This window comes from Myotis myotis, unplaced genomic scaffold (assembly GCF_014108235.1).
Source record: "Myotis myotis isolate mMyoMyo1 unplaced genomic scaffold, mMyoMyo1.p scaffold_m19_p_13, whole genome shotgun sequence".
Classification (NCBI taxonomy): Eukaryota; Metazoa; Chordata; class Mammalia; order Chiroptera; family Vespertilionidae; genus Myotis; species Myotis myotis.
The window spans coordinates 57,068,063-57,084,553 of record NW_023416317.1 but is presented as its reverse complement, the minus strand read 5'-3'; the positions used below and the strand labels follow the sequence as shown (position 1 = coordinate 57,084,553).

The window sequence follows — 16,491 nt, the reverse complement described above, 5'->3', positions numbered from 1 at the left end:
CCTGAGGAGACAGCCAGTCCCCCTCCCTGGCCTGGGACAGGAGCGTGGTGGGTCTGCGGCCCCCCCTGCAGCCCCAATAGTCCCATTCGCCCTGTGGGACGACGGGAGGGCAGTAGCTGAAGTCTAACCTCCCAGAGCCCAGCCACACCCCCTCCTGCAGCCAAGTCTTTGGTGGCACACCCTCTGCCCATCAGTGCCCAGCTCTCCTGTTTAATGTCCCAGTGACACTGAGTCCCGGGACCCACCTGACCGGGAATTCCACGACCGTGTCGAGCTTGTCCCTCCAGTACCGGCTGTAGGAGAAGCGTTTGAGGTGCACCACCAGGATCTTGGGCAAGGACCACAGGTCGAACTTCTTCGTGGCCTGTTGATGCCTCTTACAGCTGGGACAGTACCTGAAGGGAAAAGGGAAACCTCCATTGGGGGGAGGCAGGGAGCGAGGCCACGGGGCGCCGCCTGGAGGCATGGCACAGCCCACCCCGCTTCCCGCCCGCAGCAAGCGGCTCTAAGTCACCTTCCCAACGGGGATGGCTCTGTCAGTCTGGAACACACAACCCTTACAGGGGAAGGTCTGTGTCGCTGGGTCGGCGACGTCAGTGACGTGCACATGCGAAGGGCTGTGTGGACGCCGCTGGCCCCACGGTGCCAGAGGCCGGGCGGGGGCCTACCAGGGGTCGTGCTCCCCAAGCGTCTCCATGGTGGTGAAGAGCTCGATGCAGTCCCGCAGGGCCATGGCGGTCTTCTTCTTTTTCTGAGGCTGCAGCATGCTCACGTGCTTCTCGAAGGCCTGTGGGGACACAGGGAGTTCCGCGGGGAGACGAGACCTCCCGGCAGCTGCAGCCTCAAGCTGTCATGGAGCCTCGCTGGTGCTGTCACTCGGCCCGAAGCAGAAGCTGCCGCGGAGCTGACAGCGACCCCAATGCCCAGCCAGAGCAGAACCTGCACCGCCGCCCGGGCCCCAACGGGCCTACCTCAGACTCCTGCTCATCGTAATACAGGCTCCGGGTCTCCGTGTCCCAGTCGATGGCCAGGGTGGACCGAGCTGTGGGGGACCAAAGTGTCACTCGTGAGTGAAGGGCCAACAATGGGAGGAGTTCTTCAGGTCACACTCAGGCTGCGCACCAGCACGGGCCGCCATCACCAGCCACTGCCAGGAGCAATGCTCTGCCCTCAGCCGGCCAACTCCGAACCCCTGGCCCCACATCCTTCGGCAAAGATCTCCTCACCGCACAGACAAGCGCCACGGCTGCTAACCACATAGGGTTTTGAAAGAATGGAGAAACAGTGGCCGGATTTGCCCTCTGGCCTTAAACCGTAAGAAAACCTGACCAGGTAAGACTGACACAACTATTTCAGACGCTGGACGTGGGGCAGAGAAAGCCTGCCACCCAAGGCGGGAAACAAACAGGGAGCTGCCCGTGGCCCGCCTCCTGCCTGAGGGCATTTTCCAGGCCCCAGCGTGGGGGTGGCGGGGGGGGGGGGTGTGGGAGATTGCGCTGAGGAGTCAGACTGGAGTTCCAGAAAATCGCTAGAAATTGCAAGACAATTTCTAAAAGGAGAAAGCTGCCCAGAGAGGGAGCTGCAGAGAGAATGAGCTCAAAAAGATCTCAGTAAAACTGTTACTTAAAGATTTTTAAAGAAGTATAGCAAAGGAGAAGAGCTGGCTAGCTCAAGGACCCAGTCCCTCCTCCTCCAGGGAAGGAGGCTGACGACACGGCTGCTGCGCAGCTGCCCTCCTGCCCGTGCAGGCATCCTGTCCCTGTGCTGTCACACACGACGCACATCCGTGTGGACCCTCTTTCTGTCCGGAGGGCAGGCCCCACAGAACAGAAAGCCGACAAAACCCATGACCATCCCCTAGCTGGGTCCCAGCCATGAGCACCCTTAAGGAGCAAAGGAGAAATGCATCATTCGCCCAAGCGAGCCATGTCCGGGGAAACGCCGCCACCCAGGAGCCTGCTGGGAAGGGTGGGAGTGGAGGGAGGCGCGCTCCCCCTGAAGTTGTCGAGGACGGGAGAGCCTGACCAGCAGGCTGTGTATGTGTGTGAACATGTGTGCCTATGTGCACAGGGTCTCTTTTAATAATTTGTTTACTGATTTTCGAGAGAGAGGAAGCGAGAAACACTGATCTGTTGAAGCATATTTACTTATGCTTCCATTGGTTCTTTGTGTGAGCCCTGACGGGATCGAACCCACAACCCTCGCACATGGGGACCCACGGACCTCCCTAGCCAGGACCTCAGTATCTCTTAAACAGTCTTTGGGGAGCTTCAGAGAAAAGCAACACACACGTCTGTTCCCGGAGATACAAGGAGGCCATGAAAACCCGAAGCAGTAAGTGCTGAGCAGGCATTTTCAAACAGATCCTGGGTCCCCAAAGAGCCCGCCTGAAGGAGAGACAGCGCTTACAGCTGAGTTTCAGTAGTTTCCCGTCGGTTGCGAGGGAATTGATGTCGGCCGTCCCATAGGCGTTCACGAGGCTGAAGGTGAAAAGCCGCTGGGGGCAGGGCCGGCCTGGGCTCTTCCGCTGGGCGGTCTCCCCCCGGTCGCTTCCCAGCTCGTCCTCCCAGCTGCCCTCGGGCTCGGAGAGCTGCTCTTTGCCTTCCTCCAGGTGCTCCATCTCCTCCTCGTCTTCCCCTGGCGCACAAACAAAAAGTCTCCTATGCACAACTTGCCGCTATGTCGATGTGAACATTTTATTTAGTGTCTAACTGTGGTGTTTCCTTCCAGGTGTTTGAAAAAACTTTTTATTGATTTTTAGAGAGAGCGGGAGAGGGAGAGAGAGAAGCCTCAATCGGCTGCCTCCTGCACGCCCCCTACTGGGGATCCAGCCCACAACCTGGGCATGTGCCCTGACCCGGAACCCAACCAGCAACTTCTTGGTACACAGCTGACACTCAACCAACCGGGCCACACCAGCCGGGCAAGAAGCACCTACTTTGTAGTCCCAACGGATCAGAATCAAGCCCTCACTCTGTCTCCTGACCTCGGGCGAGTCCCGCTCGGCTGCGTCTGCCCAGCTGAAGCCAGGCCCACACGCCTAGGCAGAGTCCTCGAGGGGCCAGTGAGACGGCGGGCAGCAGCAGGGGCCTCCTGAGTCTGCTCTCCAGGCAGAGCCCCCCGCCCCCGCCCAGAGCCTCCGTCTCTGTGCACCTCTGGAACGGGGAGGCCCGGAGGGGCTGGTCAGCCAGCTCCACAGCATGGCCAGTGCTCACCTTCACAGCTGCCTCTGGAGCCATTGCAGGCTCCGGGCTCCAGGGGCGAGCTGCCCACCTCCTCGGGCAACGGCTGCTTTATGTAGCGGCTTGAAAACGAAAGAAAAATGGTCAGCTGTAACATTTATGTACTTTTCTCCACTACTCACCTACAGGTAGTTCATAATGTATGGGGTTACCCACAAGGCAATTTCAGTAAAAGGCTGTAAAACCACGTGGTGGCTCAGCACTTGAAGAGGCTCAGAGGAGCCGAGGACAAGGGGCCTGGCTCCCAAGGCGCTGAGGACGCCAGGAAGCTGTTTTCTGCGTCACGTGGCACCGTACTTTCAAAAGCATTTCCCAGTGACGTTCATTACCCGCTTCAGAATGACAGTGGAATGCTTCAAAAATTTATTTTTTTCCCTTTATTGATTAAGATATTACAAATGTTCCTTATCCCCCTAAATATATTTCTTTACTGATTTCAGAGAGGAAGGGAGGAGAGAGAGCTAGAAACATCAATGAGAGAGAATCACTGATTGGCTGCCTCCTGTACGCCCCCTACTGGGGATTAGCCCAAAACCCAGGCATGTGCCCTTGGCTGGAATCGAACCTGGGACCCTTCAGTCCGCAAGCTGACGCTCTATCCATTGAGCCAAGCCTTCAGGGATCAAAAATTTTATTCAAATACAAAATGCAACCGAAGCACTAGACTCCCTAACGCAGGTGACTGACAGCTGTGACAAACATGCCTCCAGGGACAGGAGGAAGCGTAGGCGCCCCGAGTCATGGTGCTGAAGATGTGCCCCATGCCCACAGCACCTGCCAGGCCCTCCCAGGGGCTGGCACGGGGAAGCATCGCAGGCGCTCGGGGACTGCGCCTGCACTGATTTCAGGTAACCAGCAAAGCGTTGTCCTGAACCAACCTGATCCGCTCGCACACAGCCTGGTACAAAGACTCGAGGGTCAGCGTGTGCTTGGGGACCGACACCAGCAGCGGCTGCCCATACAGCACTGCCCCGGAGGAGGGGCTGGACGGCCGGGACTTCCTCTCCCTGAAGTAGACCGGGAGCGTGACGCATTCGGAGCCCTCGGCACAGGTGCTGCAGACCTCGTACCTGTCAGTCACATAAGAGGGACAGTCAGGAGTGGGTCCCCAGGAGCGACAGAGATCTGAGCTGCAGCTCCACGGTGGCCATGACTACGGTGACGGGACAGAGCACACTTTAGCACAAAGGGCAGAGAATCCATGTTCAAGGCGATGCTAGAGGCTGGTCCCACGGAGGGTCACTACGCAACCGGGACTCAGGGCTCATGGACCCTCCTGCCCCAGCCACAGCCTGTGGTCCTTCGGCGGGATCAGCACAGCCGCCAGCTGTCATCCGGCCCAGCACTCCAGACACAGACACACAGGGGCCCGGCCACCAAACGCATTGTTTGTCACAAGGAATTCAACTTTTAAAAAAGCATTCTCAGTGCCCTGTCCTTTAATAAAACAAAATATTATACAAGATGTACACCTAGAGTATCAGCCAAAGACCCTTTATTTCAAATGAAAAAGCAAATTTATAAAATGAATTGCTTGTCATTTTTGTTAAAAAACACTGAAGTAAAAGAATCATTATCTAAATTTTTAAAAAATCAGTGATAACCAAAGAAACTGGTAAATACAAATCAATGATTTTGAAAAATGTGTCTTACTTAGTGAATACATGGGACTGAGGAGATTTAGATGTTTTATCCTGGAACAGATGTTACCAAAATTGCTGGCAACCGACTGTAGTCTTTCCCTCTTCCTATAGGGGGAGACACAAACTTACTGATTCAATTTTTGAAAACTATAAACACACAAGCACACAAACACAGCCCTCCCAGATGCCTGGCCAGCAGTTCTGACTACAATAAATGTGGGAGTTTGTCTGTTTTTAAATCTCACAACAAGTCCGAGGTGTGCTCTAGGGCAGCGGTCGCCAACCTCTTGGACCTCAAGGACGCCCAGTGCTCTAGGGTAAGGCCCTGGTGGTCTAACATCAAGGTCACGAACCAGGCCTTGGAGTGAGGCTGGCCCAGACTCCAGGTCCATCCTGCCAGTTTCTGGCTGCTGTGACCAGGCCAGGCCCCTAACGTCCAAGTCTGCTTCCTCAGTGGCCACACCATCCCCCGCCTTACGGGGCCCGGTGACAGGCCGTCCCTCAGCAGCACTGCACACATGCTCAGAGCACCGGGTGCTGCTATGGTGTTTTCCTGAGACAATTTTCAATGCACCTTGAAAACAATGGGCTTTCCTGTGGTTGGCCCTCAAGCCTGTGCAGTTCCCTTCGTTGACGGGGGTCTGCCAACCTCCTCACGGGCAACACCCAGTTCTCAGCTCAGCTGTGTACAAGCCTTGGTCTCCAGTAAGGACTTGGGGTCAGAAATGGACATGCCCTAGGCTGCGGCCCAGGATGAGCCTCAGGCCCTCCGTTTGCAAAGTGAGTGAAGATGCTCTGAGGAGGGAGGGTCGTGGGCGTGTCGAGGGCCATTCGTTTTAGAGCGACCGAGGCGTCACAGGGCAAAACATAAAGGGAAGGAAAGGCCTCTGTCGTGGGGTGCACTGCTCACTCGGAAACAAACCAACAAAACCCTAACACCCTCTCCACCAAAGGCAAGCGAGCGAGCGAGAGGAAGGAAGGAGACAGCAGGTAGGAGGCAGGGGCGCAGGCCAGCTGACACTCGGCGAGGGGGGCGCACAGAATTGCTACAAGGGCAACCCCGAAGCAGGAGGAGCTGGGAAGGCCAGGGAGACCAGTGGGGGTTGGAGTGTGCTGTCCCCACAGGAATGAGGAAATGGAGTCTCAGAGCTCAAAGCCTCTGGAGCTGAAAGAGGCTCTTTAAATCAACCCTGTCCCTCGCCATGGCACCAGCCTCAGCGGCCAGGCCTGTGGCATGGAGGAAGGATGATCCCTCCCTGGACATCCTGTGTCTTCCCAAGGCTCCTCCCACGCTGGGCCTGCTCCTGAGAAAGGCATCTCTAACAGCACCACCACCGGTTGGACCACTGAATAGCAAAGGCCTTCTTCTCAGGTAGCAACTGCTGACAAAAGGCTGTGTTCCTGCTGAGAACTATCTGGAATGTCTGGCTCTGAAGGCCCAGGAGGTGCTTAGCACGGATGGCTGCCCGCAGTTCCCTGACACCCACCTCTGGCACCCAGGGGGGAGGGCAGATCCACACGGGCCCCAACTGCCCGAACCCTGCTCGGGAGACACGAGCAGGGAAACCCCAGCCTGTGTCCTGGGACCCTGCAGCGACAGCGCTGAGTACTCACACGAAAATGTCATCGCGAGGCATGATGTGGTTTAACCCTTCATCCATTTGGAAAATTTTGTGGAAGCGATGATTGTACACATCTGTGACCACCATCTAAGAATCAACAGGAGAAGGATTACAGGACGGACTAAGAGTACACCTGCTTCAAACCGAGGGACAAATGAAAGACATGTGGGTCCAGAGAGCGCACCCCCTGACCGACCCGAGCCCAGGGCTGAGGCCCGCGGGGGGCGGCACGGCTGACCGAGTCCCCCGTGGGCTCTGCCCGAGAGGCAGGGTGGGTGGGTGAGTGCTGACGGGAAGTCGTCCAGAAGTCTCTGACGTGTTCTTGGGCCGGAAGTCTCCAGGCCCCCTCAGCACAGGGCAAGACGGACCACCCACAGCACCACTGCCTGGAACCAGCAGCGGAGCAGGGGGAGCGGGAGGAGCAAGGGCACTGCGGGCTGGGAGCGTCCGGGAAGCGGGCCCTCATGCCCGGGGGCGCTTCACTCGGCCCACCTCCAAACCAGCCCGGTCAGCAGGAAGCCCACTCGGGCAGTTGTTTCTAAACACAGATTTCTATCGGACGTCACAATGTCACACAGACACCAGAGTTCGGGGCAGGAAAGAACGTCGACCCCTCTTATAAGGGAGGTTACAGGAAGGCGTGGCAGAGCTAAGAGCAGAGCCCTTCTCCTGGCCTCCAACACGGCTAGCGAGACCCCAGTGGAGGAGAGCTGGTGTCCCCGGACGGGTCTGGGAGGGAAGGTCTCGGCAGCAGTGTGCAGGCGGCAGGGCCAGGGTCCTGAGCATCCAGGCGCCATCACCTCCGTGCTAGCCAATAAGAACCACCCCCCACAAGTGGCTACAAGGTTGAAAACAAACTCCAAAGGACTCTGAAGTGCCCCCACCGGCTGAGGGCACTGCCCGCCCTGCCTTACGTTTTCTGCAGCAACGCCAGACAGCCGGGAGAGAGCCTCGCACAGGTCCGACACGGCGCCCATCAGCGGCACAGTCACGCGGTACTGCAAAGGCGAGACGGGGGGTGAGGAAGAGGCAAGGGCGCGCCACAAACGGCAGGAGATGAGCCGGGAAGAGCATGCATGTGGGAGGGCAGGGGTGTCCTTCCAGGAACAGTCTACAGGGAGGACAGGGCCAGACAGGCGGCCAGCAGAGCCAACAGGCAGGGCTTCTGCACCAGCACCCGCTCACTGTCCAGACAGAGCACAGGTGCCGGGCCAACTCTCTCCCTCTGAACACAGCTCTATTCTGTGTGTTTATTTATTGTTCATGTATTTCTTATTGATTTCAGGGGGGAGAGGGAGAGAGACCCATCAATGCTGAGAGAGAATCACTGGCTGGCTGCCTCCTGCACGCCCCCTACTGGGGATCGAGCCTGCAACCTGGGCATGTGCTCTTGACCAGAATCAAACCCAGGACCCTTTGGTCTGCAAGCCAACGCTCTATCCGCTGAGCCAAACCAGCCAGGGCACCACGGTTTTATTTTATTCTTAACCATGTTCTTCAAAGAACTATTACAATGATACAACCGCCAAGCAGCCCACACGCACCTTTCTTTAGAGATGAAGAAACGAATACCAGGAAACAGTACTGGTGTGCAGTGAGCCACCTGGCCTTTTGTTCCAGCCAAGCTCTCCTGGCTGACTGAGGGGGAACCTGACCAAGAAAGTGCCCTGCTTCTGAGTCCCAAAAGTTCAGATTCAAGGACCACCTAGCAGATGAGCCAGGCTCCTGCAGCTGAATGAAGCATGGGGAAAGGTGGCAGAGCAGCCTGGAGCCCTTCACCGAGGCTCTGAATAATGGGGTTCCACGAAGGCCTGATGGCGGCCAAGGGCACACTTAGGCAAGTGCCAAGGGCTGTCCATGGCAGCTGATGAGCTTCTGCTAAGGGAGATGGAAGCGGCCCCACTCTGGGTCTGGAAACCACTCCAAATGGAGGTGCTGGGAGGGTGCCCAGGCTCTCACCTGCACAGGTCTGCAGCGGGGGTCAGCGGGAACCAGGAAGACCTCCATGACGCGATCTTTCTTCAAGGGCAGCGGGAGAGTTAGATAACAAAATGGGTCAAAGGTCACAGAAACCTTAGCACATTCTGGGCAAACCAAAGTTGATTTGAAGAGACCGTGGAATGTATCCACAATCACAGAGTCATTCCTCAGCCGATGATTCTCCCAGGCCTCCTTGGCCACCACCTGAAAGAAAAGAGAAAGGAGACATGACACTGACAACACCCTCAGTCCTTTACCCCAGCGTCCACAATGACTCACAGCGACACCCGAGACGGAGCCCTGGGGGTGTGGCTCAGCTGGCTGGGGTGTCCTCCCAGGCACCGAACGGTTGAGGATTTGCCTCCCGGTCATACCCAGGTTGCAGGTTTGATCCCTTGTCGGGGTGCATGCAAGGGGCAACCAATAGATGTTTCTCTCTCACATCAATGTCTCTCTCTCTCTTTCTCTCTCTCTCTCTTTCTAGAATCTATGAAAAACGTATCCTCAGGTGAAGTTTAAAAGAAAAAAAGCTCTGATGGAACATGAGGCAGCTCCACGCCCAATCACACAATTGAGGTGTTGACAGACAATCTAAGGAAGCAAGGCATCGGTCTGGCCTGTGAGGGAGATATCGGCACTGGGAGCACTGCGGGCACAGACCTGACCGGGCCAGCACTGCCTCCGCACAGGGCTTCCCAAGCTCCAAGCCCTTCAGGGAGCCTTCAGCTTCTAGTGGCTTTTCCTCTAAGATGTAAATGTACTTTAAAGTATCCATATTGGTCATTCCACTGTGACAGGGTAACTTATACACTGAGTTCCCTTTTCATAGATCAGAAAATCAAGGTAAGAAGTGTAAACGCCCTAGGAATATTACAGAAGCTATACTGAGCGCACACCCTGGCACTGCCCAGTTCGGCGTGCCCGTCTCCGTGTCACCAATGAAATGATATCCAACTGACTTCGATATGGAGAGGTCATGAGGGAGCAGGAGCGGCCTGAGCAGCCCTCTCGCTCTCTGACCTGGAACGCATTTCTCTACCGGAAGCCACGGCCACATCACCAACGGCAACAGGCCACCAGGCCCGGCACCAATGCTCAAAAGCACCAAAGAGCGTCCCTGCGACCCTCACTAGCAGGCAACGTCTCTGGAAGACGATGTTCAAAAGTCGCCATGACTCACCGCGTCTGGCCGCCCGTTGGCGTCCTGCAGCTCCAGGTAGGGCTTCTTCTTCACGCGGTTCAGGTCTTCGTGCAGCCCGTCCAGCAGGAAGGCGAGCAGCTCCTGGGAGTCCTGCTGCTGGTAGCCAGAAAACTGAGGGGCGAAGCGGCCCACCTGGGTCTACGACAAAGCAAGGGCATCGGAGGACAGAAGACATACGAGTCAGGGAAGTCGACAGGAAACTCATAAAAAGTAGCTCTGCAGCCCTGGCCGGGTTGGCTTGGTGGTTAGAGCGTCCACCCGAGTACCGAAGGGCCTGGGTTTGGTTCCCGGTCAAAGGCATGTACCTGGGATGCAGGCCCAGTCCTGGCCTGGGCCGGGGCGTGTGCAGGAGGCAACTGATTGATGTGTCTCTCTCACATGGATGTCTCTCTTTTTTCTCCCACCTTCCTTCCTTCTACACTCTCTAAAAATCAACAGGAAAAATATCCTGGGGTGAGGATTAAAAAGAGAGAAAGAGAGAGAGAGAGAGAGAGAGAGAGAGAGAGAGAGAGAGAGAGAGAGAGAGAGAACAGAAAGCGCCGCAGTGAGCTGGGACAGGAAGGGGCATCTGACTGAAGAGCCCGATTAATGCCTCCAGGGCCGTAAGCAGATGGCAGTTCTCACCAAGAGAGGCCTTGGGTCAGAAAGCCGGGATGACAACGGCTCTGGAACCTGGCCACTGCCCAACAGAAGAGCGAAGGTGGCCCCTGAGCAGCCCACCTCCTAGAACGGACATGAGTGCTGCTCCAACGTCTCTGGCTCAGCCTCTGGAAGAGCTTGACAAAGGGTACACAGGAGCCCTGCTGGCCTAGCAAACACCGTGTGCCCGGCGCTGACCTACACAGCGATCCTCAGAGTGCTCCCCACCGGCAACACCAGCCTCGCCGGGCAGCGTGCTGGCAACGCACATCCCAGGCCCACCCAGACCTGCAAAAGCGGAGACTCTCATGAGCCTAAAGCCGGACCCACTGCTCTACCCTGTGCCAACAGCAGAGCCACCAACCACATGTGCACTCAGATTTAAATTAATTAAATACAATAAAAAATGCAGCTCCTTGTTCTCCCTAACCACATTCCAAGTGCCTCGTGGCTCCCACACCCCACAGCGCAGAGCGATGTCCGTCATCGAGGAAACTCCTTGCGCCCCTCATCTCTCTAAACCTGGGGTGGGCAAACTTTTTGACTCGAGGGCCACACTGGGTTCTTAAACTGGACCGAGGGCCGGAACAAAAGCATGGATGGAGTGTTTGTGTGAACTAATATAAATTCAAAGTAAACATCATTACATAAAAGGGTACGGTCTTTTTTTTTTTTAGTTTTATTCATTTCAAACGGGCCGGATCCGGCCCACGGGCCATAGTTTGCCCACGGCTGCTCTAAACACTGCTGTTCATCATCTGTTGACGTGAGCATCAGCCCAATGTGTTCTTACCCAATTGTAGTCTCTCTATGACTTACTATGTGAAAATAACTTAATTATATTTCCCAGGAATTAATATGACCATGGGGATGAAAAGAATTAGTTTTCAATTTCAATGAACCATCTAAGATTTTAACTTTTTCAATGAACTAAGGTGCTATTCATGTTTCCTCCTGGAATCAAAAATATGCCTGTCTTTACCATGTGCTTCATGAAGGCTCCTGGAAGCCCAGGGGTGCAGGCAAAAGAGGATTTCCCACATTTCAAAACATGGAGGCAAGGCACTCCCCCTCAGCAAGAAACACATTTAGGGCAACGGGACGACCAAGTTACTCCAAGCACCCACTGCCGTTTGCCCATCTCCTCCTCAATTTTCTTCTTTTTTATTTTTTTAAGATATTTTTATTGATTTCAGAGGGAAGAGAGAGAGAGAGAAAGGGAGAGGGGGAGGAGGGGGAGGAAGGGAGAGGGGGGGGCGGAAGGGAAGGAGAGAGAGAGAGAGAAACATCGATGCGAGAGAATAATCAATCCACTGCCTCCTGCATGCCCCACACCAGGGATCGAGCCCACAGCCTGGGTATGTGCCCTGAAGGGTAATCGAACCACTGAGCCACACCAGTCAGACCTCCCCAATCTTCTTTCACTGCCCCTCACATCACCTTCCAATAATGCCAACCCCATTCCTAACTCAGGAGGCCCAACTCAAACCACTGTGGGTACAGGTTCCCGGCTCAGAGACCTGGGAGCAGCTTCAGGTGATACTGGAACTCAACTTGAATTTTTATGGTCTGGCTTAAGCTGCTGGCTGTTTAAAGGTCGGTACCACAGAACACAGCATTCTGAGCAACCAGCTGATAAAAGACTTCTCAAGTACCCCAGCCCAGAGGTGGGGCTGAGGTCACTGAAGGTAAGGGCACTGAATGGCTGACCAACAGGAAAGAGGGTCTGATCATGTGGTGTTTCTAGTCTCAGATTCCATCTTTTTTTAAAAATATATATTTCTATTGATTTCAGTGAGAAAGGGAGAGGAAGAGGGAGAGAGAAACATCAATGATGAGAGAATCATAAATCAGCTATCTCCTGCATGCCCCACACTGGGGATCAAGCCCGCAACCCAGGCGTGTGCTCTAACTGGGGATTGAACCATGACCTCCTGGTTCTTAGGTCAACACTTCACCCCTGGCCCACACTGGCCAGGCTCAGATTCCATCTTAATCTCAAAATGCAAGCAAAAGAATGCCTCGTGCCCCCATGAAACTGTCTCCCCCACATGGGGCGGGGCACAGACATCGGCCTACCTTGAACATGCGAGGCGCCACGTGAGCATCCCTCCCAGACCACATCTGCTTGATGAGCTCTGCGTAGGCCTCTGCGATTTCGCCCTTCATCCCCAGAGGGTTGTCTCTGTTGATTTCGGCCTCATACTCGTCTCTGAGGAAGTAGTCCGTCAGGGGCGCAGTGTTGCTCAAGCACTGAAAGAGAGCAGGGTCGGCGCTCACACCCTGCAGGAGGACTCTCAGAGGTCCAGGCAGACCCCGTCCTAAAGGGCCAACCAGGGTCAACGCCAGCCGCCGGGAGGACTCAGCACATTCTCCGAAAGGCTCCCACAGGAAGGCACAGCCTCCCAAAGGCCACGCTGGTGGGTCACCTTGCAGCTAACCCCCAGGTGATGGTCTCAGGCCACTCCTACCCACGTTCACACTAGGTCACAGGCTGAAGCTCCCCCTTTACCTGCAAAGCAGAGTTCATGAAGCAGGTGTTGCCCAGGTTTCCAAGTCCACAGAGCCCGGGTTGGACATGAGACGATGGGGGCTCCTGGCAATTATACGAAGCAGAGAAGCCAGATCCACTGGAAAACACAACCCACATCACCAATAAAAGCGAGCGCTGCACACACGCCCTCAGGACGCCTTTTAGGGCTGTGCCAGGGCCTCTCGAATTGTCTGGTAATAACCCCACGACACAAGCTCTCTCTCCTCCCCTCTGCAGCCCCAGCCACCCCCATCCCCCCACCCCGCCATTGATGTGACGGGAGAGCAGGTGGTGAGCACACCCCGAGGAGCACAAATGCTATGTGAAGTCTCCACTTGCAGGCTGCGGCCAAGGCTAGTTCTGTATCCTCCCGAAGGCCAGCTGCCAGGTGACTTCAGGAGAAGAACACCGTGGCTACCATGACCAAGAGCCTGCACCTGCACCACCTCCAGGCCACACTCAGTCTTGCCTGCGCCTGAGAGCGAGTCCACCCTGTCTGTGCTGTGGCAGCGGCTCCTGAAACAGGCAGGGCTCTCCCACAGCGAGCCACCCCCTCAGAGCCCCTCTGCCAGAGGCCAGCCCTTCCTCTCCCAGTGACCCCATGACCACCAGGGACTTGGGCTGTGGGACCACGCCAGCTGCTGGGAGAACAAACAACCGAAGTCAGTACAGGCGGCAGCCTTCACTGTGAGCATGAAGTGAGCAAGAAGCCACACGCGGCAGGTGCCAGTGGGAACCCTGGGCCCCGAGCTTAGTGCAGCAGCGCAAGAGTCAGAAAGGACTCAGAGGGAGGGAGCCGAGTGAAAGGGCCTGCTCTTACCCCCTGCCGACACCGGAGCTGTGCATCCCAGAGGTGTTAGTGCTATCACCATTTGCAATGGGAGAGGCAGACACAGAGGAATAGGGACTCGCTGATGATTTTGGAGAGGTAGTGAAATTTCTGCTAGGCGCAGTGCTTGATCTGGGAAAGAGAAGCAGAAACAATGCTACTGACTTTTAGCAAAAAGCAAGCCCTATTTAATGCCTTAGGTCTCTTCTCAAGAAATACATATCCTCTTGCCCGGCTGGTTGGCTCAGCGGCTGAGCATCGATCCATGAACCAGATCACAGTTTGATTCCCGGTCAGGGCCCCAGCCCGGGTTTCAGGCTGGATCTCCAGTAGGGGGCGTGCAGGAGGCAGTCCATCAATAATTCTCTCCCATCATTTGATATTTCTCTCTCCCCCTTCCTCTCTCTAAAATCAATGAAAACATATTTAAATAAATAAGTGTTCTCCATATTCAATTATTTAAATTGCAAGAAGCCTATTTTCAAGAAATTAATTGGTCATTCAACCACCTGGTCATGCACTGAGTCTTTCAGGATAAACCACAAGTTTGATCCTCAGGAGCTGCCCTGAGTTTGAAGTCACCAGTGAAAGACACAGAGAAACAGCACAGAAGTGAGTTACCCAAAGTACCTGTCCCAAACTCAACAGCTGGCCCCAAGCACACCAGACAGAAACGGCAATGTGCTTTCCCTTCGCAAGGGGAGTGCTCGTTTCACAAATTCACCAAATGTGAGGAGCCTATTTCAAACTCCTACTTCAACATTTTCACAGCATCTTAGTTTACATTTATTCCCACTTCCAGGTTAATTCAAGAATTGCCCCAAATAGTCAATAGATATCAATTTTATCAACTTTCTACTAAAATCCATATAAAAATATGCAGAAGGAGAGTGAATCATTCTGCACTGTGTCAAATGGTACAATGATGGCTTTCCTTCCAGATGTGGGGTTATTTTTAGAGTGCAGAAACCAATGAGAGCACGCAGTCACAGCACGCTGCCCAGCCTCATGGGAGCTGGTGTCAGCCAGGGTCCCTGTGAGAAGAAAGCGACATGTGGCCGGATAAGGAGTGACCCTGTCTGTAGCCCCGGCAGCCGTGGGCAGAGGTCAGGAGACCACCGGGGGCCCAAAGGGAACTGAGTTCTGCTCCACACTCTGAAGTCCCAGCGAGGGAGAGGGAGAAGGAGCTCCCAGCCTCTCACCTCCCACCTTCTCTGACCCTGACCACCACTTGCTGTGCTCACAGAGTCTTTTCCTCACGCTGCAAAGAGGTCCCAGAACTCAAGACCGCTCGTGAAGGGAGCCCCATCAGAGCCCAGGGCACTCCCTGCCACCACACAGCTGACCCAGGCACCGTCTCAGGTTTGTCCCCTGGGTGCAGGCAGCCTGTCTCCTATGCCAGCAGAAAGTCACTGCCCAAGGCGAGTCTGATGTCAGGGGTGGAACAGGTACCACAGGAGCTGACGCAAATTCTGACATACAGGACCTCTAGGTGTGTGGTCTAATACTCCCCTTTGTAGTAATTATTTACTGGTTATTCTATTACCTTTAATTTTTTTTTAATTTTAGAGACGGAAGAAGGGAGAGACAGAGACAGAGAGAGAAAAAGAGAGAAACATCGACGTGAGAGTTACACTGATCGGTTGGCTCCCATACACACCCTGACTGGGGATCAAACCTACAACCGAGGTGCATGTCCTGCTCAGGAATCGAACCCGTGGCCTTCCAGTGCATGGGATGACGCTCCAACCCACTGAGCTACACTGGCCAGGGCTATTCCCTTGAACTTCAAAGAGCAAAAATCCTTATAAGCCAATTACAAATATCCAAGACCTGTCAATTTTCAGGTTGAAATTAAAGAAAAAAAAACACAAAATTTTATTTGACAATTGATTAAAATATTCTAGAAAATACTGTCAGTAATTTTTAGAGTAAATTCAGTTGAAAAGAAACCCAGTGATGAATATACATAAGGATACTGTTGGATTTGCTCAAAAATGTACATGATACAAAGTCTTTTTAAACTACACCCTTGAAAAAAAAATCAAAAGCAAGACCCGTGTGCAGAACAGTGACTGGTGTCTAGGAAATGCTTGGGCAGCCATCTGTGCTCAGGCACTTCAAAGCCCATGCGGGGCACTGCAGGCTGGGACACAGGCATCTGAGGGAGACAGCTGACTCTCAGGTGCACCTATTAGGTGAGGGGAGACCTCACTCTCTGTTGTGCATCTCCTGCCACCAACATGCTGAAAACACAGGCCACACCTCCTAGAAAGGATCCCTCTGCTCCTGAAAGAACTCTGGTCTCCCGGCCCCTTTCCACCAGACAGGTCCTGCTTCAATTCACGTCAGCTGGTCTCAATGGCACGTCAAGCACGCCGAGCCCAGCGGGAGGCCCTGGGACACGCGCAGCCTGCGCCCCTTGCTCTGCTCCCCGTTCGCTCCTCAGATGCCCTCCAGGCTGCACGCTGCTCGTAGGATGAGCCCCCCGAAGACTAATCTCAGTATCCAGAGCCCCTGTGGCCTTATCACTGCCTGCACAGCACCCTCAGCGGTGCCCTCCCCACACCAACACTGGTCACCCGCACGGGCGCGCACTCACATCTCTGCTTCAGGAACACCAGCCCCTTCCCCGCTGCGCAGGCAGCCTTTTGAAGGGGACTGCGAGTCGGCAGATGTGGCTCTGTGGTTGAGCATAAACCCATAAACCATGATTCTCAAAGGAGCTATGAACCCATCACTATGCACGGTCACTGTCCAAGGCCTGACTGAGGAAAGGGAGCAAAGACCAACACTGTCCCC

General features: G+C 54.9%; 1 protein-coding gene across 7 annotated transcripts in view; it reads right to left on the bottom strand.

Moving 5' to 3' along the window:
- The window catches only part of USP4 (ubiquitin specific peptidase 4), a 30,672-nt gene that overhangs the window by 2,592 nt on the left and 11,589 nt on the right, over positions 1-16,491 (bottom strand). For 5 of the 7 annotated variants that reach the window (XM_036333570.1, XM_036333573.1, XM_036333569.1 and 2 more), the window contains 13 exons: positions 13,681-13,821; positions 12,840-12,957; positions 12,407-12,580; positions 9,668-9,826; positions 8,467-8,691; positions 7,422-7,505; positions 6,500-6,594; positions 4,121-4,312; positions 3,216-3,304; positions 2,410-2,637; positions 972-1,042; positions 669-787; positions 246-395 (listed from right to left, as the gene is read on the bottom strand). In XM_036333570.1, coding sequence (XP_036189463.1) covers positions 246-395; positions 669-787; positions 972-1,042; positions 2,410-2,637; positions 3,216-3,304; positions 4,121-4,312; positions 6,500-6,594; positions 7,422-7,505; positions 8,467-8,691; positions 9,668-9,826; positions 12,407-12,580; positions 12,840-12,957; positions 13,681-13,821 — 1,845 coding nt within the window. The remainder of the gene's footprint in view (positions 1-245; positions 396-668; positions 788-971; positions 1,043-2,409; positions 2,638-3,215; positions 3,305-4,120; positions 4,313-6,499; positions 6,595-7,421; positions 7,506-8,466; positions 8,692-9,667; positions 9,827-12,406; positions 12,581-12,839; positions 12,958-13,680; positions 13,822-16,491) is intronic. The other 2 variants (XM_036333572.1, XM_036333571.1) reach the window with 1 other exon arrangement.